This window comes from Cotesia typhae, unplaced genomic scaffold, assembly GCF_013202065.1.
Source record: "Cotesia typhae breed Kobodo isofemale line unplaced genomic scaffold, CoteBio_Ctyphae contig_83, whole genome shotgun sequence".
NCBI lineage: Eukaryota > Metazoa > Arthropoda > Insecta > Hymenoptera > Braconidae > Cotesia > Cotesia typhae.
The window spans coordinates 1,314,021-1,338,996 of record NW_027423769.1 but is presented as its reverse complement, the minus strand read 5'-3'; the positions used below and the strand labels follow the sequence as shown (position 1 = coordinate 1,338,996).

The following is a 24,976-nucleotide window of genomic DNA, read 5'->3' as shown; positions in this document are numbered from 1 at the left end:
TTTTATTTGTACAAAGTATTTATTCAATTATCGTTAGCGAAAGCAATTAGAGTGCAATCAATGGCCCAACCAAATATCACATTGAACCTAATCCATTTAATTCCAACAATTTTCTCCCTCGGCACCCAATTTTTTTATTTTATTTCATTTTACTCAACCATTTCTGCTCAGCTCGGTTGGTATCAGTGCAATCGGTGTCGCACATCTACAAACAGAAACTGCGGAGTGTTGTGTGTCTGTGCGCTGGCATGCGTGGGGGCGAAGCTCATTTATTTACAGGGATCAGTATTGAAAGGGTATAATTTACAAATCCCGCGGTCCGGTGAATTTATCGGTACTCCGTTACCCTTTCATTATACTCCTACCCCCTTTCTCTTGGCCTCGCGCTTAGTTCTCTCTCCTATCTTCAAACTTGTATCGTAGGCACACACATATAATATATACACACATGTATGTTAAAATTACTTCCAATTCGCGGTTGTATTCTGTGTGAAGGCTTCACATGGCTTCTTCCACTCGTTTGCCCACTTTTCTACCCTCTGATACCTGCAACGATCATGATATTCATCGAGGCGAACTACTTGATTGAAAATCTGAGAAAAATTTCGCGATAGTAATTTTTTTTTTTTTCAAGTTAAACTAGAATTTTTCACTAAAAAGCCAAATTTTGTTGAAGATAATTGGAGTTATGTTGTTTTGTTTTTGGATAGCTTGTCAATAGAGAGGAATAATTAAAGTACTCAGGTGTAATTTTGTAGGAAATTTAATTCTCTACAAAAAAGGTATCTTACAATTTTTCCGAAATTTGAACCGTTATAAAGTTATTTAGAGTCAAAGTTTATGAAGGAAAAAAATTTTGATTTTTAGAAAATTTTTTGGAGACGTAGAAAAGAAGTTGATAAAATTTTTTGATTTTAATGAAAAAATTACCCATTACTCTTCAAAGTATGTAGTTTCTTAAAATTTCGGCGAAGAATAAAAAAGTCAACGATTTAATTAAAAAAAAATCTGATTTTCGGATAACAAGGTACCAGTTTAACTAAAAATAAATTCTCAAAAGTTACGGGGGGAAAAAATTTTAAGTACCAGCAGAATTGAGCGGGAAGAAATGAAAAAAATAATGAGGAATGTGTTGACATAAAAAAAGGTTATTGTTTAATTAAATAAAAATGAGGCCCGGTGAGGGAATAAAACTAAAGCGGGAGCCGTTTATAACACTTTGAAAAAATTAAAACAGTCAATAAATCACTTTGCCGAGATGGCAAGAAGCTTTCATGAAGTTCGTTTAAACAAATTAAATGAGTCAGAGCTGAGAGCGTATAACTCTGTGGGTTTTACGACGGCCGTTCGCTCTTTTACGGCCTCACTTTTGGACTTTAGTCCATCTGCAAGCCTCGTATAACATATAACATATAACATATAAAATATAATACACGCAACTAACTCGCCAATATAAATACAAATTCATATCATAATTTTGCATACCAGAAAAATTAAATTTTTTTTGTCATTTAAATTTTAATTATTTAAGAAATTTTTGTGCAACTTTTTTCGGGTTAATACTTCCAGCATAACCTAGATTCTCGGATTCTCCGAACTCTGTGGACAGTACGATCCGAATAGTGGATTAATAAAAATAGATTACGACTTTCATCACCGGAATATTGGACTCATCAATCAGGTCATCGGAAAAGTTATAAAAATATAAAAGCTGTAGAGTTCTTATCGGATGTGTTGAATGGGAAATGAATCGTTTAATCTGATCGGTGATAAGACTCGCTGGAAAAATAGTTCGAATAAAATATTTCAATGCATACGTAACAAGAGAACGCCAAACGCGAATATATAGTTTTGTTTCACAAGATGGATTCTCATTTCATATCAAATCAAAGTTATCTATCACATATCAAATATTTTTCCACATCAAGAGAAATATTGTTTGAAACTTCCTCCATTTTTTATCTACAATTATTTTAACAATCATTCAAAAATCGGTAGGAAATTAATAATTTTTAGTGAAGAATTATTGAGATTAAAAATTATTTAATAATAATTTGCGCAGCCGATAAATTTTTATAAAATTTTCTAAAAATAATATAAAAACTGACAGTAATTAAAATGGCGGCTCCACACCCTCTTTAAAAATAAATAGATAACTTCACACCTATATTGACATTTACAAGAAATAACTTATCTGAAAGCAACAAAGAGTCGCTCGACATTTCAAAGACAATAAAAAATAAAAATTAAAAAAAACGAGTGTAAAAAGGCCGACCTTCACCTGGATGAACGATAAACCGGGTTTTTAAATTCTCTCTACCTTCTCCGTCCTGAAGTTTGTTTCCAAGTGTAAGTGACAAATAAATAAAAACAATAAAAGTGAAATGGAACAAAAATAAACTATTAGGAATCTAGAGATTTTTATCAGAGATCTTGTCACTGTAACATCTACTTATACAGTCTACTTGTACGGTGACGAGACAAAACAAGCTTCAGGCTTCGGATAAAACGTCCAACAAAAAGACGCCTGAGAATAAAGGATCAAAAAATAAAATCGTGATAAAAAAAAAAAAAAAAATAAAGGGAAAAGATACGCCCGGGAATAAGTCGAGACCCTGAGCGATGAGATCTCAAAACGCATCATCTGGGGGACAAACTCGACACTTCTCAATCTGATTGCCTTTCAAATTAATAAGATAAATTATAAGTCGCTTTTCGGTCCCAGTTACTTTTTTTTTTTCCTTTTAATTATTCACTGGTTCATTTCATGTTGATCATTAATTTATTGGAGACTTCTCTGTTGATTTATTATCCAAATTATGACTTTTATGATCGAAAATTTGAGATCCTGCTATGAAGTGAAACATTGGTTGAAATTTTTTTTTTTTATAGAGAATTAAAATTTTTTAGTAGCTAAAAAATCTAGATTATACTAGATTAATCACAGATTAATCACAGATTAATATACTAGATTAATCAATTACACTAATTACGTGTTAGTAATTTTTTTATATTTTTGACATTTAATTTATAATTTTTTTTTGATTTTGAAATAATGATTTTTTGAATTCTTTGATAACTGATCTCGTAATTTTGATAATTAAAAAAAAAAAAAATTTTAAACTATCAGATAATTATTACTTTCAATTTTACTGCATTAATTTAAACGATTCTGCAACTTCTTTGGCGTCTAAAAAAAATCTAGATCATGTCAAAAAAAATTCAAACAATAATTACCAGACCGGTAGATAAAACAACTTGAATTTTCCAGTTCCTAAAGAGGAAATAAATTTACAACACTCAATTACCGCTAATAATCCCGCCCGCGAATTATATTTAAAAAAAAAAAAAAAAAAAAAAAAAGCGCGACTGAGTAGAGGCTGCCGCGGAAAATTAAAATGAACTTCTGAATTACAGCTATTGTGATTTAGCATCCAACTTCCCGGCTAATATAAGCTCATCTTTATCCGCTCTTCTTTGTACTTCAGTCGCGGAACTCCTCGCGATGTAAAGAGTAAGAGATAAAAACAAAACTAAAAATAACCTGCTATGGAGTTTAGAGAGATTATAAAAAGGAAGATTTGCAATAGCCAACCGGATGCACGCAAACTAATTTTCTACCAACAAATTATCAAGCTCATGTATGTCTCACACGCATCACTTTGCCTCGTATGTTATAGTTCCAGGCATGATAACCAATTGCTGTTTGACACGAGCAAATATTTCTGACCAAATTTGAATTTTTTAATTTTTTCTTTTAATTAGTCGCGGAAAATATTAATTATAATTATTAATATTAAAGAATACTTGGAGGAAGATTTATTCCCAGATTAAGAGGATTGACAATTTTTATTGATGACCGCGGATGTGAATTAACAGACTTGGAGACTTGCAGGGCCAAGCTCTCTCTGCAGAAGTAGAGACAGAGGACCGAGGGAACATAGCCAGGACTTACGTACTTGTACTGGTGTCGATAAAAGTTATCCTGCCGGTTATTAACGTCCATCATCACCGACACACATTTCCTCGCTTCTCGCCGTTCCTAATTGTAATCCCACCGTATCATTTAATCGTTTCAGCAACCGTCTCATTCCCTCCACATTTTTATTTTCATTTATCGCCTTTCAACACCTATTTTTTTTTTTTTTTTTTAATTATTCAAGTTAATAATATTAATAATAATCATTTAATATTTGATTTAGAATTTTGAATATTTGGTTTTCTTTACTTTCAAAGGCTTTTTTAAAATTTTAATTCTATAAAAATTAGCCACAATAAAAAATTCAAAAAATATTTTATTCATCAACATTTTATTCGCTCACTTTTAACAAGCTAAATAACAACAAATGCATTCGCCTTCAAACAAGAACATTTACAAACTATCATAATAAAAAAATACTCCAGAGTACATAGTTCGTCAACAGCTCGATTTTCAAACTAAAAATTAATCACTGCTTAGCAAGGAAAATAAATATTAACTTAATTTGCGACATGGACTCCAAATTAACAAAAACTCAACAAACATTAACAAGCCTTCTTAAAAATCAATTCTAACTAGCTTAAGCTTAGGATCAATACTCTTCATAGTCTTCATCATCATAACCTGCATCATCGCCATCATCGCCTTCAATTTTCTTCAGCATTTTCTTCCAATCTGGCGTATCTTCATCTTCATCATCATAGTCATCATAATCATCGCCATCACCTTCATAATTATAATCATTCTCCTCCTCGGCTTCTTTTTCTTGAACTTGGTCTTCTTGATCGTGATCACCATTCGTTTGACTAGGCTCAACTTCAGTTTCTTCTTCCTCTGGATAATCTTCTTCTTGATAATTCTCTTCTTCTTCTTCTGCTGCAGCAAATCCAGTGGATCCATAATTATTCCCGATAGATTTCTTGTCCCCATAGCTGATGCTAGTCTCTCCCTTCAATTGCTCGATGACGGCATAATTGAGTTTCTTCGACAATTTCTTCTCCTTGATAAGGTTCTCCAGAGCCTCCCCCGCGGAATTAGCGGGCTCCTTCTTCCTGGGGGCCTTCCGTTTCTTTGGTGGCGGCTTTCCTTCTTCTTGGTCCTTCAGCCTTTGCTCCTCTTTCTTCCTCTGGAGCTCCAGGTACTCGGCGTTGCAAACAGTCCACAGTTCAGTCTTCTTCACCACGTCAGCGTCCTTTAGGATGTACTCGTCCAGTTCTTCGTCGTCCAGCCCCTCCAGGTCGATTTCTCCCGACTCGTTGTTGTACTTTTCGAACCTGCTTCCTTCTTTGACCACTCGGCGCTCGTAGAAGTTGTTCGGGAGACCCATCGCCGATATGTCGGGGCCCAATCCTCGTTCTTCCATGAAATTTTCCGCTATTTCACGGGTTGTACTTTCGATAAAGCGGTCCACTTCTGCGTCTTCTTCGTAATCGACCCCCAGCATGATGCCCAAGGGGCGCTTTTTTGATCGTTGCTGTTGTTCGGTTAAGTATCTAAGGAAAAATTTTTTTGATGGTTAGATTTGAAGTTTTTTTCAACAGATTCAATTTTTTTTTTAGTAGTCAGGAAATTTTTTAGTGATAAAAATTTTAATTTTGTAAAAAAAAATATTAATTTTTATTGAATAATATTTTTAAAAATTTTATATTTTTAAAGCGAAAAATTTGATGGAATTTTAATTTTTTTACATTGATAAAAGGGCGTAGAAAATTTTTTTGACTATTTCCAATAATTTTGCAAACATATTTTAAGTTTAAAACTGAAAAAAAAAAAAATTAATTCGAATCAAGAGAAAAATTCTTGAACCAAGAAAATAATTTTCAGGATTTTTCTTATCTTGAATCGATTAAAATGAACTTAAATCAAGAAAAATTTCTTAATTCCAATTTTTTTTAACTCGACGAAATTTTTCAAAATTATTTTCTTGATTCAAGTTAATTTTTTTTTGTACATCCTTTTAGCTTCAGGACTTAGAAAATAATGTGATCTAAAGCCAAAAGGACATATAAATCAAACATAACCAAAACCCTGGAACTTACTTATCAATTTCTTTCTGAAGATCCGTGAACTCTCCCCCGATTTCCATGAAATCAGCCTCCCTCAAGGACTCTTCCGCCTTCCTGGGAGCTTTGAACACCGGAGGGTCTTCTTCCTCCGCGAAATCAATGGACTCAAAGTCATCCAGAGTCAAGGCACTAGCCGAAGTATCTCCAAACTCCAGCAATCTCTTCCTCAAGGTCGACTCATGAATCTTGACGACTTTAATAATATCCCCAACAGTCCTACTAAAATCGTGCATGCGAGCCGCAATCAGCAGAGCAGCTCCGCAGATTCCTGAAGGTCTTCTCCCGGTGTGAATATTGTCCTTCTTCATCCTGGCGACGAGCCTGAGCGCAGTCTTCGCGACCTTCATCTTCTCGGTCCCGAACTCGAGTTTCTCGGCAAATCGCATCACATACAAGCAAGGATCCACCGCCTTGATGCATTCATTGCCGCCGTCGTCGGAGTCGATGCTGATCGCCCCGTCTACGGAGTTCTCCAGGTACAGCGCCTTCACGAACTGCAGGTACGTCCTGCCCAACTCGTAGACGTCGATCTGGGTGATGTCGCTGATGTCGATCAGCAGATGCGGAGTTTTCTCGATCCTGCAGGTCAAGTAAATGCAACCTGCGTAGGTCAAGATCTGCTTCCGACCCCGGGTCAGGTTCCGGTGTAGGACTTGCTTGTAGAAATTCGTAGCTAGCTCCACTTGATGATCCGACATGCTCAGCTGTTTGCACAGATGCGCGATGTCCTTTCGCGCTCTGTACACGGTCAGCTCTCGCGATGATTGCCCGTGCAGTTGGCCAACTCTTGGAGCTCTCATGTCTGACCCCAGGAACTGACCCACCGCTTCTGATTGACCCGAGGCCGTTTGGGTGAACTCCACTTCGTTCACCAGCATCTGATCTTCTGTTACCAGCCCGCATCCGGTGCACACTGTGTCTCCACGCGATGGATCTGTGTCCAGCTCTGTACATCCGCAGTTTGGACATTTTGGCGACATTTTTTTGCTGAAATGATCAATGAAAATTTTTTAAAAAGAAAATATCGATAATTTTTTTTTTTTTATGAATAAAATTTTAATAGAATTAAAAAAATATTTTTTTGAAAATAAAAAAAATACATTGAATTTAAATAAAAATTAAGTTAGCCGACATTTCAAAATTTTTAGAAATTTTTTATTGAAAATTCAATTTAAAAAAAAATTTCACATATAAAAAACTTGAAAAAATATAAGTGTAATTTGTTGAAAATATCTTTTTAGTTGTAATTTAATTAATAAAAAAAAATCAAAAATTATTAGACGTCTGCTAATTTCAGTGTCATGAATTTAAAGTTATATTTTTTTTTTTTTTTTTTAATTAAATATTTGTGAAAGTAAAAACTTAATATTTTAAATCAGTTGACATTTGAAAATTTTATTTAAATAAATTATTATTTTAATTTGTTTCCGAGTAATAATTAAAGAACAATCTGTCAAAAAATTTCTATATATAATTTTTAAAAATGGAGTTTTAAATTGTGATTTATTAAAAATTTTTTTAATTTTTAAACGTAAAAATTTACAATACTGAAGTTAATAGATAAAAAAATTTTTTTTTAGATATTTATAGCAATTAAATTATTAAAAAAAAATTAAATTAAAAAGTTTCACATGTAAAAATTAATAAAAATTACAAGTGAAAATTTTTAGAAGCATTTTTTTATTGTAATTAATTTGTTAAAAAAATTTTTAAAATTGACAGCTGACCGCTAATTTCAGTAAATATATCAATAATCAATAAATAATTTCATCCAATTAAATTTAAAATAAATCTCGTAAGATTTCATCATAAAAACTTAAACTTTACTTACAAGTTTAAAAAACACTAAAATATTAAATATCAAACTATATACACAATACAAACACTAATTAATTAAATAAATAAAACAATTAGACCGACTATCGCGTGGAATGTGACTCAGACACTCAATACAGGTTAACACATGGACATGACTCGGATGATGAAATACGCCATGTGGTTACCACGGGGGCAGCCATTTTGACAAATTAATTGCGCGTGCGCGAGATTCGTCGCAATATGTGAGGGTACTACTCAAGTAACAGTAATAATGGAGAAAATGGAGAATAAAAACTCAATAAAGTTTCGTAGTTGTATCTCAACTCTTCCGCAAGTTGCTGTCAAGAGCGAAAAGGACAACCTAAGACATTTTATTGAGATTTTACTGCAGTCGCTCTTTTATTATCATTATTTTATTTATCTTATATCGTATTCATTCATTTAATTAAAATGACCCATTAAATGATAATTAATACAATTAGGCATTCATAAATCAATTGTTTTATTTATTTTTTTTAACGATATTGAAATCGGTCGACAATTTACAATTTTTTAGATTTTTATTACAATTAAATTATTAGTAAAAAATTGTCAGAAGTCATTTAATTAAAATGAAAAGTATAATAAATTAAATAATATAATTTTTTATTAAAGAATTTCATTTTTAGAAACTGAAAAATTATGAATAAAATTTTTTTAAACATAATTTTATCGAGCTAGTTTATTTTCTTTTACAATTTTTTAAAATGTCAGTTGTATAAACTATCATTAGCAGACATTTGGGAATTTTTTAATTTTTTAAATCAAGAGAAATTAGTTACCAAATAGAAACTATTAATTAATTAAACTATTAATCAATAGAAAGTTAAATAAAAAAAAAATATTTTTAAAAACTTGCACTTGGAATTTTTCAAATTTTTTGCAATAAAAAATTTCTAAAAATTTTCAGACACCGGCTAATTTAATTTTCATACTATAATTCATATATTTCACAAAAAATCAAAATTTATCCTTCAAAAATGGCAATTTTTCATAACTTGTATCCTTAAAAAAAATAATTTAATTTTTCTCTAAAACAAAAAATAACTAAATTAATTGTTTAAAAAAATTCTTAAATTAAAATAAATTCAAAAATTGTTCCACTCAATTTTTATGATTCGATATATATAGATATATATGTATGATCCAGGTTGCGTGGATTGTTAAGGAGCAAAGAAGCTAAAGCAAGGTGAAGGTGAGCTCGGCTGGGTTTAAGCATCAGAGGTAGAGCTCTGATGCTGGTACTCGGTTTTCCTGAATCCAACTCTTCCTCTTGTTCTTGTTCTCCTTGTTGTTCGTCTTCATCTCGGGGCCGCTCTCATCCTCGTCCTCATCTCTGCTCGGTTAAAACTTCTCTCATGCACACTAAACCGCAGCTCGTTAAAAAGTTGCTTGACCGGTTGGTTGCCTGCTGCCCGCTGCTCGGCGCTGACTCTGTGGTCTACGACCCGACACTCGCATGGACCAACATCATCCTCCATCTTCCATCCTCCCTCCAGCGTCCTCCAGATACGGACTCGAAGAATTGCAGAGTTACTCTTTTACCGGCGACTATTTTATCAGTTTGTTATTTTTTCTTTCTTTTTTAAATTCGTCCTTGAATCAAAAATATTTAGTCTTAAAAATGGGGGGGGAAAAAAAAAAAAAAAAATCATTTTTAAAAATTTAAATATTTTGAACAAAAAAAATTAAAACTTTCAAATTAAAAAATTTTTCTTGGTTTAAAATATGATTTTAGAATTCCTTAATTCAAGATTCAAATAAATTAATTTTTCTGGCTATGTTCTCCATAAAATACCGAGTAACTAAACCGGAGAGTCTTAGCCAGGCAGTTTAAGCCCTCCGTCTTCTTGGATCGGTAATGAGCGCAAGTGAGAGGACTTACCAGCATTATATCCAAGTTATATTGTATATATTGTGCATGTGTAAGGATAGTATCGTATAAGAGGATATCAGGTCGCTGTAAGTTGTACCCGTACTCGAACTCGTACTGGAGAGAGAGAGAGAGAGCCCTCAGAGATATCCAGTACGGCCACGTGTGTTCGCTCGGAGGGTTCGCGTGCCGTGCCCGCTCGTTTTTTATAGCCAACACTATACTTGTTACCAGATCCAATCTATGATTCATTCGCCAGAAAATTCTTTCGTTTTTTAGTTTATTTTATTTACCTAACATTTAACTATAATTATTGTTGTAAATTTCTAATGATATTTTGAACTTTCGAATATTTTTTTTTTTTGGCGTAAAGAAAGTTTGTATATTTTAATATATCTTTTTAAATATTGAAGATAGCCCTATAAAATAGTAACGTTTTTTGTAGCAAATTTTGTAAGCTACAATTTTGGTCTCTTATGATTTTTCTCAAAAATCAATATTTCAGGAGTTATACACATTTTTAAAGATAACGTATTCAATTAAAAAATTTACCATCATTTTTATTATTTATTTACAATTGTTATTATTATTATTATAAAATAATGATAATGATGTAGTTCTCTGAAATAAAGTGTAGGCTGTAAAGTAACGCCGGTGGTTTGCGGAGCATAGATCGGTTCATAGATTGCATTTATCATTTTTGCGTAGCCGCGGTGGGACAGGGTCGGACAAGGGTCAGCTTGATACAAGCTCGCGAGCTCCACTCGGTTGTACCTGCACCGTGCAGCAAACTGCAATCCTGAGCTTACAGTCGGGCAATAAAGCGGTCTGTCACACACACCAAATGCGTACATGCTACTGCACGTGTGCTGAATTTTTCCTTTTTCCCAACTTCATCCTCCTCCCCCTCCTCACTGAGCCCATCTGTCTCATCGCGGCGTCCAACTTTCAGGATTATGTGTCCAGTCTTTCGTGAGAATTAAAGTTTCTCATGATAAAAAAATCCCCACGTAGATTTAGGGCTCGTGTAATTGTTCTTTATGACCCGCTAATTAAAGCCTTACTTTACTTTTGAATTTTTACAATCTTTTACGATTTTTTTTTTAATTTTTAGATTTGGAACAATTAAAAATTTCTAGATCAAACTTTTTTTTTTATAATTATCCACTATTGCTCTTTAGAGTTTAAAAATGACTTATCATTCTGCAAAATTAATTAGCTCCAAAAGATTTCTTAAACTTAAACCAAAAAAAAATTTCTCAGTCTCAAAATTTTTCTGTTCAAATCAAGAAGCCATACTTGATAATCAGAAGCACGTGTGTATTTGGTAACCTTTAGATTGAGGGTTTCCAGGATCCTAATTTCCCGGAATGTGGGCCGCGAGCAAACAACCCCGGTGACAGTGCACGAGAAGTTTATTTATCGTATCGGTATGTTTATTTCATACATACGTTTAAAAAGTAACTTTCCTCACTCTCATTGTTTTTTACTTTATATTCTGATCGCTCGGAGAGATATATCCAAATGCTTCCAGTTGTTTTTCTGTTTTTTACCTACTGGCGGTGCTATCACGCGAGATCTCACACTCATACTTGAGCACACATATTCTAACTCACTCAGACTCAGTTTAGTACACTTGACGGCGTACCTGCTATTCCATCTTCTACACGATAATGACACGACTAGATGCATCGCTGAATGCTTTCCAATATTCATTTCAGACTCAATTCTCTTTTATATCCATATCTCTTATTCCAGCAGAACCATTGCACAGGGTGCTGGATACCTCGTATCACTCTCGCCAGAATTTTATTTTATATCACTTTTGATCCTATTCCAGATATCGCTATCACTTTAAGAACTTTGGAGATAAGTAACCAAATTCAACGATTCCGAGGAAACCTTTTCAAACTACTACACTTTATTTTTAAGATCGTTTCAACTTCTGAGATCACACTGTGCTTTTTCCGTGGAAAAATATATTACAATGATAATTATTTATCACGGATATTGTCTGAGATAACTTGGAACTAAATTTATTCATTCTTTTTTTGATTTAAATCTTTTTAAATGATTTCATGGTCACTTTTTTGGATAATTAATTCATGAATTTCAAAAGTCATGCCGGATGAATTGAAATATTTTTTTTTACATGGCATAAATTATTATAATGTAAGTCATCGTGTTCAAAAATAACCATCAAAAGTCTGATAGTTTGCATCTTTTCCAAGTACAACTATGATCTGCTTTAATAAGATCTATGTAGAATTTTGAACTCTTTAGAAAAACCAAAAAGTCCCACGACTACTAGCCATCGCGTTTCTTCAACCCCTTCATCCTAGACTTCCAAGCTAGAACAACAAAGTAACTGATAAATAATTACTCGCGGCGTTAATAAAACGTTTTTTAGCTCTCCCAACGACGTTGATTTAAGGAGTGATTAACTTTTAGTGTGGGAACGCTCGCGAAGCATTTAAATTAATATCCGCGGAGTGCTAGATCAAACAGAAGCAGATCCTCCGTAGCTTTTTACTCCAGCGGCTCTAAGAAACAAGCTATCTTCTACTATATACCAACAACCAACAACTTACACTTTGATCTCTTGATGAACAATTCTTTAGAAATAGGATTATTGATCATCACTTACCAACATTTCATCTTTTGATGAAAAATTCTTCAAAATTATGATGATAGATCACCAATCATCAATTATCAATCATTGATCATCAAAACTAACCAGATAAGTCTCCGATAATTCAATAATTGAAAATATTCGGCGAGCAATACAGACAGACAGACATCCAGTTGATGACAAGACAGTTGAAGGAGCAAGAAACTGAAGAGGTGAGTTACCTGGCAACCACCCAGCGTTTTTGTCTCTTCTTCGCTAATGGTCACGTTTCCACTTGCTCTTTTTTAACCCATTCTGGTAATCCAGTTTCTGTTACCAATTCGTTGCGGAACCGGCTGGCTCGCTATCGACGTCATCTCTCGGCCTGAAGCCGGAATTGTAGATTGTGCAAGAGACTGAACTGAAGATTCAAGAACAAAATTGGCAGCAAACTTGCGGCTCGGGGGAATTCGCATCTGGATCTGCAATTGGAATTGGCTGGTCATCCAGGTGGATCCCAGATCTCTACGACCAGCTAGACTTGTAAGGACTCAATGGAAATCTATATTTCAGGAAAGGAATTTACAAGCCAGTTATTAACTCTAACCGATTAATTCCCATTAACGTTGTTCTGCTTTTTGTCCGGGCTGATAAAAGCATCTACGGATGAAATGACCAAAGAGACTTGTGTTTGTGGCTTTGATTGTGTGGATAAACGCAGCTTCGAGATCAAGATGCGCACCGTCAGCTTTTTTGCTCCATCAGAAGGTTCAAGAAACTCTACGCTCGCCGGATCGACTTTAATTTAAGGGGTTTTCTTCGCAGTTATTCAGAGGTCCTGGTCAAAGTTTCTTGCCGTATTTTTTTTTTTTTTATTTTTGGTCAAAGGAGGACGCGAAATTTTGTTTTGTACTTCAGGAGGAATTTGAGAGGCTCTACGTAGTTGGAATTTTTGAAAATTTTATTTTTTTAAAAACATAAAATTTTAATAAAATGGATGTAGTTTTGAAAAAAAAAATTGCTCGAGATAAAATTTGTATAAAAATATATTTAGAACAATTTTTGTCTGATAAAATTTTTCAATAAATCCAATATTTAAGAAGATATATTTTATTTTTGTCCAAGTTATAGATATTTCGTTTTGATTTATCAAGTTTTATTTAATGATTAATTCAAGCCGTGGTGAAAACCTAAGTAATTAACATACGACACGTTTGGGTCTTAAAGTTGAACACGTTCTGCGGTGTGTTCTGGGACGTGATTTAGGCGCCTCGTATGCCTTATATCTCCAGTCTATAGATGCATCTGCAAGTATGTACCACTGAAGACTGCTGCACATGTGTGATGTGTGGAATGGCTGATGTTCGAGCCAAACCGAGACACATATATCCTCCGCACACATGACACTACCCGTATTAAACACACATATATATATATATATATATATATATATATATATATATATATATATATATATATATATATATATAAATATATTCATACACATATCCTTAGCAGAGAGTTTGAGCAGATGTGACGAGCTGAATACCGCGACATCATCATGTACGGGAGTGGCAACCCCGTCAACACGCGCCACACCGAAGAATATGTTCGTTCCTCCCCTTGTTCTTATTTATTTATTTTCTTACACTATAACAGCCTCGAGAGGACAGAGCAGTTTCCACTTATCCAGACCCAAGCGATTAATTCCTTGTGATCCTTTTGTGATCCTTGGTCTACATCCTTGTACTTATGTCGCGCTTCTTTTCTCCACAACCAAAATAACGTTCAAATTTATTTTTAAGACCTTTTTAAGACACTCGATATCTTGTTTTGTCAAGGAGTTAATATAAATTTTCTGTTTAAGTTACTCATACGTTAAAATCAAAACCAATTTATACTTACACAGGATCTCATACACATCGGGGCTAATTAAATTTGGTGTAGAGTGACACTAAATTATTATACGGCTCTATAACAGGATCACTTTCCAATTAATCCTTGGCAAGTTTCATCAGTTATCATTTTTTTGGAAAATCAATTTAAGGATTGAGCCGGATATTTTCCGAAAAATATATCAATTAAGGTTTAAAATCACTAGCAATCATTTTTTTTTATATAAATCTAGGACATTGGCTCAAAAATTAATTAAAGTTAACTGGCTGCACAGCCAGTTAATTTTTATTAATGAATATCAAATTGAATAATCGTTGTACATATAAAACTACATCGCAGTTATTTTCTTTGAGGTTTTAATTACTATCAATCATTTTTTTTTTTAATTTAATAAGCTCATATACAGTTTATCTGTATTTAAAACATAAGAAATCAGCAGTAATTCCTTCAATTACCCGACTAAATTTCTTCGGAAAAAAAAAATTTTTTTTTCCGAATAACTTTTTATCGAAATTTTGAATTTTAAAAATATTGAAAAAGAAAAAAATAAAAAATAAATCTCTCCGGCGGGGAATCGAACCTTTTTTTTTTTTTTTTTTTGTTTAAATGTTTGTTTATTAAAAATAAAAAAAAAAAAAAAAAAAAAGTACATGCTCGTAATTGGCCAAACAACATAAAAAAAAAAAGGCCATACATTATTGTTATATAAAAATAAAGAAAAAGACCGCAGGTTGCGGTACGCGCACTTTTTACATCATTTTTGTTTTGTTTTATTTTTAAGATCTGGATCTCTTTTTGTTTTGGAGTAGCTGAAGCTGAGGTTCCACACTTTCAAAAAAAAAAAAAGAATTTTTTTGTTTGCTGCTTTATGGAAAAATTTGAGAAAAAAAAAAAACCATATCCTCAATCTGGTATTAAAAAAAAAGAAAAAGAAAAAGAAGAAACTTACAAACTAACTAAATGTTAAAAAAAATTAAGAAATTATTTACAGGCTGTACATTATTTACAAATGCGAGACACCCAGGTTGGGAGCCCCCTTGACTCACTGGTTGTTGACGTCACGTTGTCTGTTTTTGAGCCTCTTCATTTGGAGAGAGTTCGGGTCTAGCCACCAAAACTTTTTGTCCAGTCGATAAAAGTTATTTTTATCGGCGTCTGGAATTGCTCTCGAATATTTCAGTCCGGCGTTATTTTGATTCTCTGTCCAAAGAATCCTTTTGTCACTCATATGCCTGCTTTTGTGATACAAAACAGGCATATTGAAGTGGTCTTGGATCACACCTATTCCATCCATGACTGTGAAGGCTTGTGGTTGTAGGTACCCAGTCAGGGAGTTTTCTTTGACCTCGGTCGAGTTCAGTACACTGAGCTGTTTGATTATATCATTGTCAATGAGCTTCAGCTTAGCGAAGTAGTCCCTGGTGAGTTTTAACCAGAAGTTATCAATCCTAGGTATCTTCGCTTCGTTGTATAAGTCCAAGTTGTTGACATTTCGAGTGTACTGGGACTCGGTGGACTTATATCTTTTTAGAGCGACCCTTAGGCAGGCTCTTTCCAGTTTTCTCAACTTTTCCATTTGAGCTGCACCCAGGTTCCAGAGAACTGGAGCACCGTATGTTAGGATAGGTCTAATCAACAGGAGGTAGCAGATGACTTTAGCTCGCGCGCTTAAGTATCTGCTGTGGAAGAGCCTGTACAGGGCTCTGCTCGAGTTTTTGGCTTTTGTGACCTGCTGGGTGATGTGTTTGGAACATCGGGCCAGGTAGTCGATTTCAATGCCCAGGTACTTGACACTATCCTTTGTTGGGATAGTGACTGGCGCTTTTGTGTCCGGGTTGAACGTGGTAATCGAGAAGTTCTCGATTTTAACCCTCTTGGCCTTGGTCACTGTTCTGGCGGGAACACGGAAGACGATGGTTTCGCACTTGGATGGATTCATCCTCAGATTCCATGTGGCGAAAGTTCTATTTATCTTGTTGATAAGGTCTTCTAGTTTGTCTTTAACTTCGTCTGCGTGTTCTCCAACCACGTATATTATCGCGTCATCAGCATAAGCGATGGAGTAGGTGCCGTTGTTTTGGTTCAGGTAGAAAGAGTTAATTATATCGCTGGTAAAGATATTAAAGAGGATTGGGGAGTTGACCAGTCCTTGCTGTAGTCCTTCTAATATCTTGAACGTGATACTTGACAAGTTCTTGCCGTCCCAGGTGGTGAATTTTCTGTCCTTGAGCAGGCTCCATATTGTTTTTATAAGAGAGATAGGGAAATTCTTTTTAATAAGGATATAGATGAGGCCTTCGAGCCAGACCGAGTCGAATGCCTTTTCCAGATCTATAAGTGTAGCCCCGACTATTAGTTTGTTGTGTAGGTGTATATTGACGTCAGAAAGTAATTTATTTATTGCGTGAGTTGTTGAGTGCTGGTATTTGAAGCCAAACTGATTTTGAGGAATTATTGAATTTTCGTTGCAAAAATTAACTATTGAGTTATTAATGATTGATTCAAAGACTTTGCTAATGTTTGGTGCTAAACTTATGGGCCTGTAGCTTGATGGATGGTTGGAGGGCTTTCCTTTTTTCAGAATCGGGAAGATTTTTGAGATTTTCCACGCATTTGGGAAATAATTAAGGTTTAAACAATTATTAAAAATAATTGTGTAGTCCCTAATTATTTGTTCTGTCAGGTGTTTGAGAACGATTGCCGGTACTCCATCGACCCCGCTAGATGTTTTATTGGGCAATTTTTTCATGATTTTAGTGATTTCATTAATGCAGGTAAAGTATTTTACTCCCTCAACTTCTGACGGTGGTCCGTAGGCTCTGTTGTCTGGATCAAAGTTGATAATTGTTGTTTCCGCTGCGTAGGATGCATTGTATTCTGTTTTGAACTGGGTTGTTTTTGCGTCAATTATTTCCCTGAGTCTCGTGTTGCGGTTTAAGTGTCTTGGTGTGTTTATGGATTCGTAGTAGGCTCCGAAAATATTCACTTTCTCTTGTTTGTCTTCGATGATGATTTCGCCGTTTACTGTGTTAATTGTATTGATGCCGCATCTTAGTGTGAGGTTTCTTTGAGTCTCGCTCAAGTGTAAGTTAGGGATTTCCGTCCTTTCTTTCGGCCTAAATACCTTGTTAATAATTGGAAAGAATTTTTGCGGATCTCGATGATTTACTTTGTTGAGGGTTTTTTCCCAGTGTCTTTCTATGTTGTTGGTGATTTCTTTTTGAATCTCACTTTTGATATTTTTTAGTAGCAATTTTGCAGCCGTTATTTGGGCGACATTGTTGGTTCTCTGGAGTCTGTGCAGGGTTGTAAGTGTGTTTGATTTCCATTTTTGGAGTTTTTTGATTTTGTTGGTCAGATAGTATTGGGATCTGATTCTTGTCGAAGCTTTCGGAACCGTGTTTCCTATGGATAACTTTATGGCGTCGTTAATTGTTTCCAGAAAGGAGTCGATCTCCTCTTTGGATAAATTTCTGTCGTCAGGCACTGCAGAGAGATAGGTTCTGTTGAGGCTTTTGCCAAATTTGCTCCATTTGGTTTTTTTGTAGAGTGGTGTGGGATTCCTTGGTTCCTCAAATTCCAGCTGGATACTTTCTTGTAGTTTAACTTCCATTAATATAGCTTTGTGATCGCTATCATGACTGATGGTTGTAAGTTTGTCGTCGATGAGGTTGACAAATTCTAGTCTAATGTCAGCAATACATATATCTAAGTAAGTTTGTGCAGGCAGGAAAGTTGGTTCGAAAGGCGGGTAAATTCTGGATTTGAATTGCACGGTGTGATCTTCGTCCCATTTGTTGAAGTATCTTCCTCTCGGGTTTGTCATCCGGTCTCCGAAATCTGTGCTTCGTACATTTAGGTCCCCCGCTAGTACATAATATACATTATTTTGGTGTAACTTTAGTTTGGTAAAGAGCTCATTTAATTCCCCTAGGAAATCTGCTTTGGAATCAAATTTATTTGTGGCATAAAGGCTGCCAATGATTAATTGTTTGTTGTTACTGATTTGTATTTTAGCTAATGTATATTCAATTAATTTATTTTTGGCTGAGCTTGGGGTGGAAATTGGTGTAAATTTTATGTTATCTTTTATAACTATTGCGGTGCCTCCACCTTTGGCATTTACGTTTCTATCTGTTCTAATGATCTTATAGCCGTCCATCTGAATTTTGTGTTTGTATCAGCTTTGTTTCTGAGATTAGAGTGATATCCAGGTCGTTGTCCTCGATTAAGTGTTGTAAGTCCGCTCTGCGTTGATAGGAGATTATGGAGTTGACGTTAATTGCAGCGATTTTAAATAGATCGATGCAGTTTTCATTTATTCTGTGTTGGTTATTTTGTGCGTCTGCCATTATTCGTACATAATTTCGTCTCCAATCATTTCAAATAATTAGTTAATTCTTGTTACATTCCCTTCGATCTTACTTTCAATCAGGGTGAGTCTATTAGATAGGTTTATGAATTCTTGTTTTAGTTCATTAACCCAGGCTGGCGTTGTGTGAGTTGGAGTTGTTGGTACTTGTCTGTCATGGCTATGTTTTTGAGTTTGGCTCTAGTCGGGCTGTTGACTCAGGTGCTGTTGCTGTGCTCGCGGGTGATGATAGTTGTTTTGAGGAGCTGGTCTATTATGTAGCGGAGGCCAATGGCTTGTTTGACTCAGATGCTGGTTTTTCTGAGTGGTAATTTCTGCGAATGTAATATTGGGGTTTATTTTTGCAGCGATTGAGTTCATTTTCTTGATTACTAACCTTTTATTATTTGTGTTGCTTATCTTGATGATGTCCATAGCATGTTTATAATATGGGCATCCTTGGTAATTGGCTGGGTGCCCGTTTCTGCCACAGTTTGCACATTTTAGAAGACTTTTGTCGTCCTCTTTGGTTATTTTGCATTCTCCTGGTGTGTGTGTCTCGCTACATTTGACACATCGAAATGGGAGGGAGCAGTTACTACTCGCGTGATGCAATCGTTGACAATTTTTGCATTGAAAAATTTTATTCGTTTTCCTGAGGAATTCCCATTTCGGTGCTTGGTGAAGTAGTCCTTTTACGTTGAACAGCTCGGAGGGTTGGCTGTCATGTGATATCTGGACCAAAAAATGTGATCTTGTGGTGCGGATATTATTGATGTTAACAACAAACGAGATCCTGGAGACTTTGAGAATTTTTATATTTAATTGTAGCTTCTCGAGGCTGTTTTTAACATCGGTTTCATCATATCCGCCGTGAATGCCTTTCAAGACGATGGATTTAGGTTTTAACCATTTTGGAGTATATGAGTAAAAGGATTTTGTGGCTGTTAACAGGGTTTGTTTTATTATGTTGAAAGAATTCATATTGTCTGCATATACTGTTACAGTACTTGTTTCCACTATCTGTTTTAGTCTGTAGCATTTCTCATCAATATTATTTGTCATTATTGTGACCAGTTCCTTGATGTTAGTATTGTTTACGTAGATAGGCGGTGGTTTTGGAGTTTTGCCGTTTTTTGATACAATGGGGTTATGGTTAGTATTGTTTACGTCTGCTGTCTCCATCTGTGATCCGTCGTTATCAGTGTTTAGCATTTTGAATTGATTTTCGGTTTCTGTGTTACCGGCGTTTGGTATGTTTGAGCGAGATTTTGCTGGGCGCTTAGGTGTTATCCATTTATCTTCAGGTAATTCTCCCGCGATGTCGCTAGTAGTCGAGCGCTCACTTTCACTACCACTGCGATTTTTTCTCTTGGTGTTTGGTTTTTGTACCTTTTTTTTCTCGTCATTGACAAATTTTGGGCTATATTCTTTCATTAAAGCCCTGTATGACTTTTCAAGTTGTTCGGAGTTCATGGTTTGTCTTCTGCTGGCAGTTTGATGCTTGCCAGAGTCTATCATGAAATTGCGTGCACTGTCGGCACCCCGAGGGGGGTCAGCCATGTTGGTTGCACCCGAAATGCGTTGTGTATCCGCAGCTGAGAGAATTTTTCAGCTTTTGGGATAGAGTTTGTTATGCACTGTTAAAAATTTTCTTTGGAGTTAACGAGCACAATTTTCACTCGTTGTTGAGCACAGATATATTTATTTTGCTAGGGGATAGCCACTTTAAATTAAGTAAAAACACGGAGCGATTACTGGATACGTGTTGTCACCTTGGTGCCCTCTCACGGGAATGGCCGGGGAATCGAACCCCGGTCTCCCGCGTGACAGGCGGGGATACTGACCACTATACTACCGGAGAATACGTACTCATGACAAAAAGTCACTATTTAGAGTTAGGAAAATATGCCGGGCTTGATATGGCATATTATTAGTGAGTTAGAGTCAAAAATCGGCTTTTTTTTCTATTTTTTTGATTAAATTGGTTAATTAATCTGATTTTTTATTAATTGAACCAATTTCTTAATTAATTACTCCAATTTGATAATTAATTAATCCTCATTTAAAAATAATTACTCCAATTTTTTTTATTAATTAATTTTCCAATTAAATAATAGAGGAATCAATTTTTTGGAATTTCAACTCAATTTTTTGATATAAAAAATTTTTTTTTCAAAAAAGTTCACCAGAAACTTTTTGTAGAGCGTTAAATTCTCTACAAAAAAGTCTTCATAAGCTTTTGCTCTAGAATCTATAGTTTCCAAGTTATTGGGGTTGTAAGATGAAGCTAAAAAAAAATTTTAATAGCAAAAAAGCTTTACTCCAAAATCGCATTTTTTGTCCTCAAAATTGAATAATTTGAACCACTGCTGTAAAATATATTTGCAGAAAATGAAACTATCCTGCCACAGGAAACGTTGAGTTAATTTCGAAGCGTCGCACTCTCAGAATATTAATACAAACTGAAACAAAACGTGTACCAAAGACGTTTATGTTGAATGTTATTAAAAAAAAAAAAAAATAAAAAAGGCCTTTAAATTCCCGTCACTTGGGTCCCGTCCGGTCACGTGAACAGCCATTGCCTTCAGGTTGATGCATCCCTTTGTCCTGCGTCCTCCGTCGTGCCGCCTGATGCATGTCCCATTGTTTGCCCGATTATGACATCGCACCAGGTCATGTTATGCTAACTATATAACTATATAACTATATAACTATATAATTATATAACTACACAACTCTACAACGAGTGTCTTTGACAGTCCTCCGTGACTGCTACGCTGGCGTTACATCAGATATTTCGTCCGCCAATTTGATTCTTCAGACCGATCTGGGTCACTTTCAGTTGCATACATTACAAATTACAACCCGTTAATTTACAATCGTCGTTGTAATTATTGGAGGTAACTCTTCAATTATCGATTATATGATAATTAACTCATTAGAAACTTTATAAGTTATGGATCCACAAAAATAACTATAACTCATAAATATTGAGCTTATAAAAATTTATTGTCACATCAAAATTGTTCCAAATTTAATTTTCTACAATTTTTATTTAAATATTCTTCTTTAAAATTTAAATTTCCAAAACTGGAGCCGTTTTTTTTAATGTCACATTATTTCCAAAAAAATCTATATATTATTGATCTTCTAAAAATTTTCATTTTTATCAAAATTAAATTTTTAACAAATTTTGTCCCAAAAATATTTTCCTAAAACCAAAAATTCAGTCTCCAATCTTAAAAAAAAATAAAAATTTCCTAATTAAAAAATTTTGAGAATAATCACAAGGTCATATTTGCCCGAGCAACTTCTCAAGTACAAAACAGCCTTCTTCTAATTAAGAAAATTTCCCAAAATTCCAAAACTTGCGCACTATCAGTTGATTTTACCAGAAATTTCAATCATTAACGCGTGAGAATAAATAATTACGGGCTCAGCGATGGAACCTGTGAATCCTTGGATAGTTTTTTAATATCTTAAATCCCTGGCGATTCGATATCCCCGATAACTGATAAGTGTGTGTAATGATATTTAAGACATCCTCTGAGCAATAAATTCAGCTGCATTCCAAATGAACTTTTCGGCAGAAGACGGTAAACAGCTTACAGCATACAGTGTCCAGTGAAGAGGCCACGAGAGATACAATCATCGGGAAGGGAATCTCTGGTTTTGGATCTTCTCCAGATACACGTGAACGGTTGCCGGGGCCAGGTACCGGGGACTGAATTTGTGGCTGTGGCTCTGTCTGTTTAAACGTCAGGCCCAATGTCCAGTCGTCCCAAAACGGAGGGAAGGAGATACACATTTTAGATCTTGCAACCAACTACCATTCCAGTCGCCACGGTAATGAGTTTATAAAACAAGTTCCGAATCCATTATTCACCTGGTGGAAGAGAACCAACTTATGCCTATGCCTTTTCTTTCTCCTTCTTATTATTTTTATTCCTTTGCTGTTTTATTCTCAAGATGTAGTAAGAGCAAGAGTTGTCCCGGTGGCATACGGGGATCGGCATTTTCTACCCAAGACTACTCCTCATCTCTTGTTCTTCCGAAATCCAGACCCCGGAGTTTACATTTTAACGCGAAACCAACAAGCCCGAGAAAAAGGTAGTTTTCAGCAATTAAGGACCTTGTTTCAAGCCGAACGTTCAGTTAAAACTTTTTAGTTTAATATCATTTATTAAGGTGCTTCTTTTCACTCCAATTTTTGTCAGAAAAAAATTCCCTGAAAATTTTAACCCTTGAAAATTTAGATGTCTTATTTTTTGACGTTATTTTGTAAATGGCTGGACTTACTTATGGGTCTGACAATTGTTCACAGGGTGGGAGGATTAGCCATTAGTCATATTTAGACCTTTTTTATAAATCTAGCCATTTACGAGATAACGTAAAAAATTCAAGAATTCTACATTTATTTTTGACATTTTCTAATTTTTCAATTTAATAAAATGAAAATATAAAAAAAAAAAAAATGATATGTCCACTGGTATGTAGACTAACGGAGCAATAAAAGATTAAAGTGTACAACAGGCAGCCGAATCGTGACATCGAGAATCAACTTGTCAGAACCCGAGACCGTTTATCTCTCTGTAGTTTTGTAAGGAGCAAAAATAAATCTGAATTTTATTATTGTTATTGTAGTTGTTATTAATCCTGAGATGTGTGGCGGGATTAACGGATAATTCGCGGGAGACGCTGACGAGAGAGACAAATATCCCGTTTACGCGGCATTAAATATTTTAGCTGACTGATGAACGAATTAATTGAATCTCCGGACTGGAGTCCGGAGCCGGATAAATAATCTCAATCAGTTCAGTATAATCTCCTGGTCAGTAACTTTATATATTTTAGATTGGTGGGATTTAATTGCTTTAATATATAAAGATTATCAGTCCAGTTGAATTATAAAATACTTACTTCGTTTATTTATTTTGATTAAAAAGTCAATAGTTTGTTGAAAGAAAATCTGAAGAATCTAGAGTCATTTTTTTTTTTATTTTTTTGGAGTGAAATTATTAATTTTTTTATTTCTTCGCTTAGATTTTAGGAAACTACATACTTTGAAGAATAATTGGTAATTTTTTAATTAAAATAAAAAAATTTTATCAATATTTTTCCTACACCCCTATTTTTTTATAATTTTCCCTCAAAATCGTCATAGTTACAAAAAATTGATTTTTAAATAATTTTTTCCAACAAAACTACCAACTTTTTTAATTCTTCGCCAGTATTTTAAGAAACTACATACTTTGAAGAGTAATTGGTAATTTTTTCATTAAAATAAAATAATTTTATCAACTTCTTTCCTACGTCCCCATTCTAAAAACTTTTCAAGCAGCGAATAGTAGCATTAATTTTATTGCAACCATCCTTAACCCTCGGCTTAAACTCGCCTTATTTAAAGTTAGTGATTGCTAAAACCAAAACCAAAAAAAAGATTCTTCCTCTGTTAGAGTTCGAACTGCACCAGTGCAGAAACCGAACAGTTTCTCAACCATTTAATCATAATCTAATAACTGGCTGACACAAAAAACTAACTCGATAAACGGACTCTTATAGTATCAGATGCGTGTGTTATGCGTGCGTGCAACGCAATATATGAACTGCACACAGCACATACTTCGGTCACTCTCACTCTCGCGATTTTATCTTAACGGATTCTCTCATTTCTCATCGCGATTCGATATAATGCGCCGGGTGTACGTGTACTTAACTGCAAGAAAAGTAAGGAGTATATAGACGATTTCATATGATATATATACACGTAGTGAGCATCCACATCGACCGCCTATTTCTCGAGCACACAACATATTTTAAATAAAACACTACTCTCCTTTTAATAGCAACTTCCCAGCTACTAGTTGCCGTCTCAATATGTATTTATTATTTTATTGTATCATTCACTCTTATATTGTATATTGCTATATCATATGTATCCTCTCTTATATTAGTTCTGTCGTTGAAAAATTTATTCTTTTTGCTTTGCTCAGATTCCTATCAATTCTCAAGTATCAGCCGTAACGAACCATTTAAACTCTAATCATATTTAATATTTTATTTTTATTTTTTTCAACCTTTAAATAATTATTTTTAATCAATAGTTTTGTCTTGAAATTTATTGCAATGCTTTTGAATTTAAACTTGAGAAATTTTTTAAGTATTATTTATTTTTTCGGTTAATTATTGAGCTATTTTTCCCATATTTTCAACTTTTTATCTATAAATTCAAAATTCGCAGCAATTTTAAAGTCTCCAAGCTTAAAGATTGATAGAAGGATTTATTAATTATTAATAATTTAATTTATTTGATTTATTTATTTCTTTAATAAATTTTTAT

At 34.3% G+C, this 24,976-nt stretch overlaps 2 protein-coding genes across 2 annotated transcripts in view; one reads left to right on the top strand and one right to left on the bottom strand.

Annotated features, from left to right (window-relative positions):
- Nucleotides 1–24,976, top strand: part of Su(var)3-3 (lysine-specific histone demethylase Su(var)3-3) — a 174,635-nt gene that overhangs the window by 112,322 nt on the left and 37,337 nt on the right. The gene's annotated exons all lie outside the window — the stretch shown is intronic.
- Nucleotides 4,294–8,028, bottom strand: LOC141533218 (transcription factor IIIB 90 kDa subunit-like). The gene is made up of 3 exons (XM_074251963.1): nucleotides 7,877–8,028; nucleotides 6,019–7,032; nucleotides 4,294–5,472 (listed from the first exon to the last, which is right to left on the bottom strand). The coding sequence occupies exons 2-3, from the start codon at nucleotides 7,023–7,025 to the stop codon at nucleotides 4,572–4,574; spliced, it is 1,908 nt and encodes a 635-aa protein (XP_074108064.1). The 5' UTR covers nucleotides 7,026–7,032; nucleotides 7,877–8,028; the 3' UTR covers nucleotides 4,294–4,571.

What these genes read in the sequence shown, in the direction of transcription:
- LOC141533218 (XM_074251963.1), bottom strand. Translation starts at nt 7,025, where the DNA reads ATGTCGCCAAAATGTCCAAACTGCGGATGTACAGAGCTGGACACAGAT. An exon ending in CTTCAGAAAGAAATTGATAA is followed by an intron (nt 5,473 to 6,018) that starts GTAAGTTCCAGG and finishes ATTTTTCCTTAG; the next exon opens with ATACTTAACCGAACAACAGC.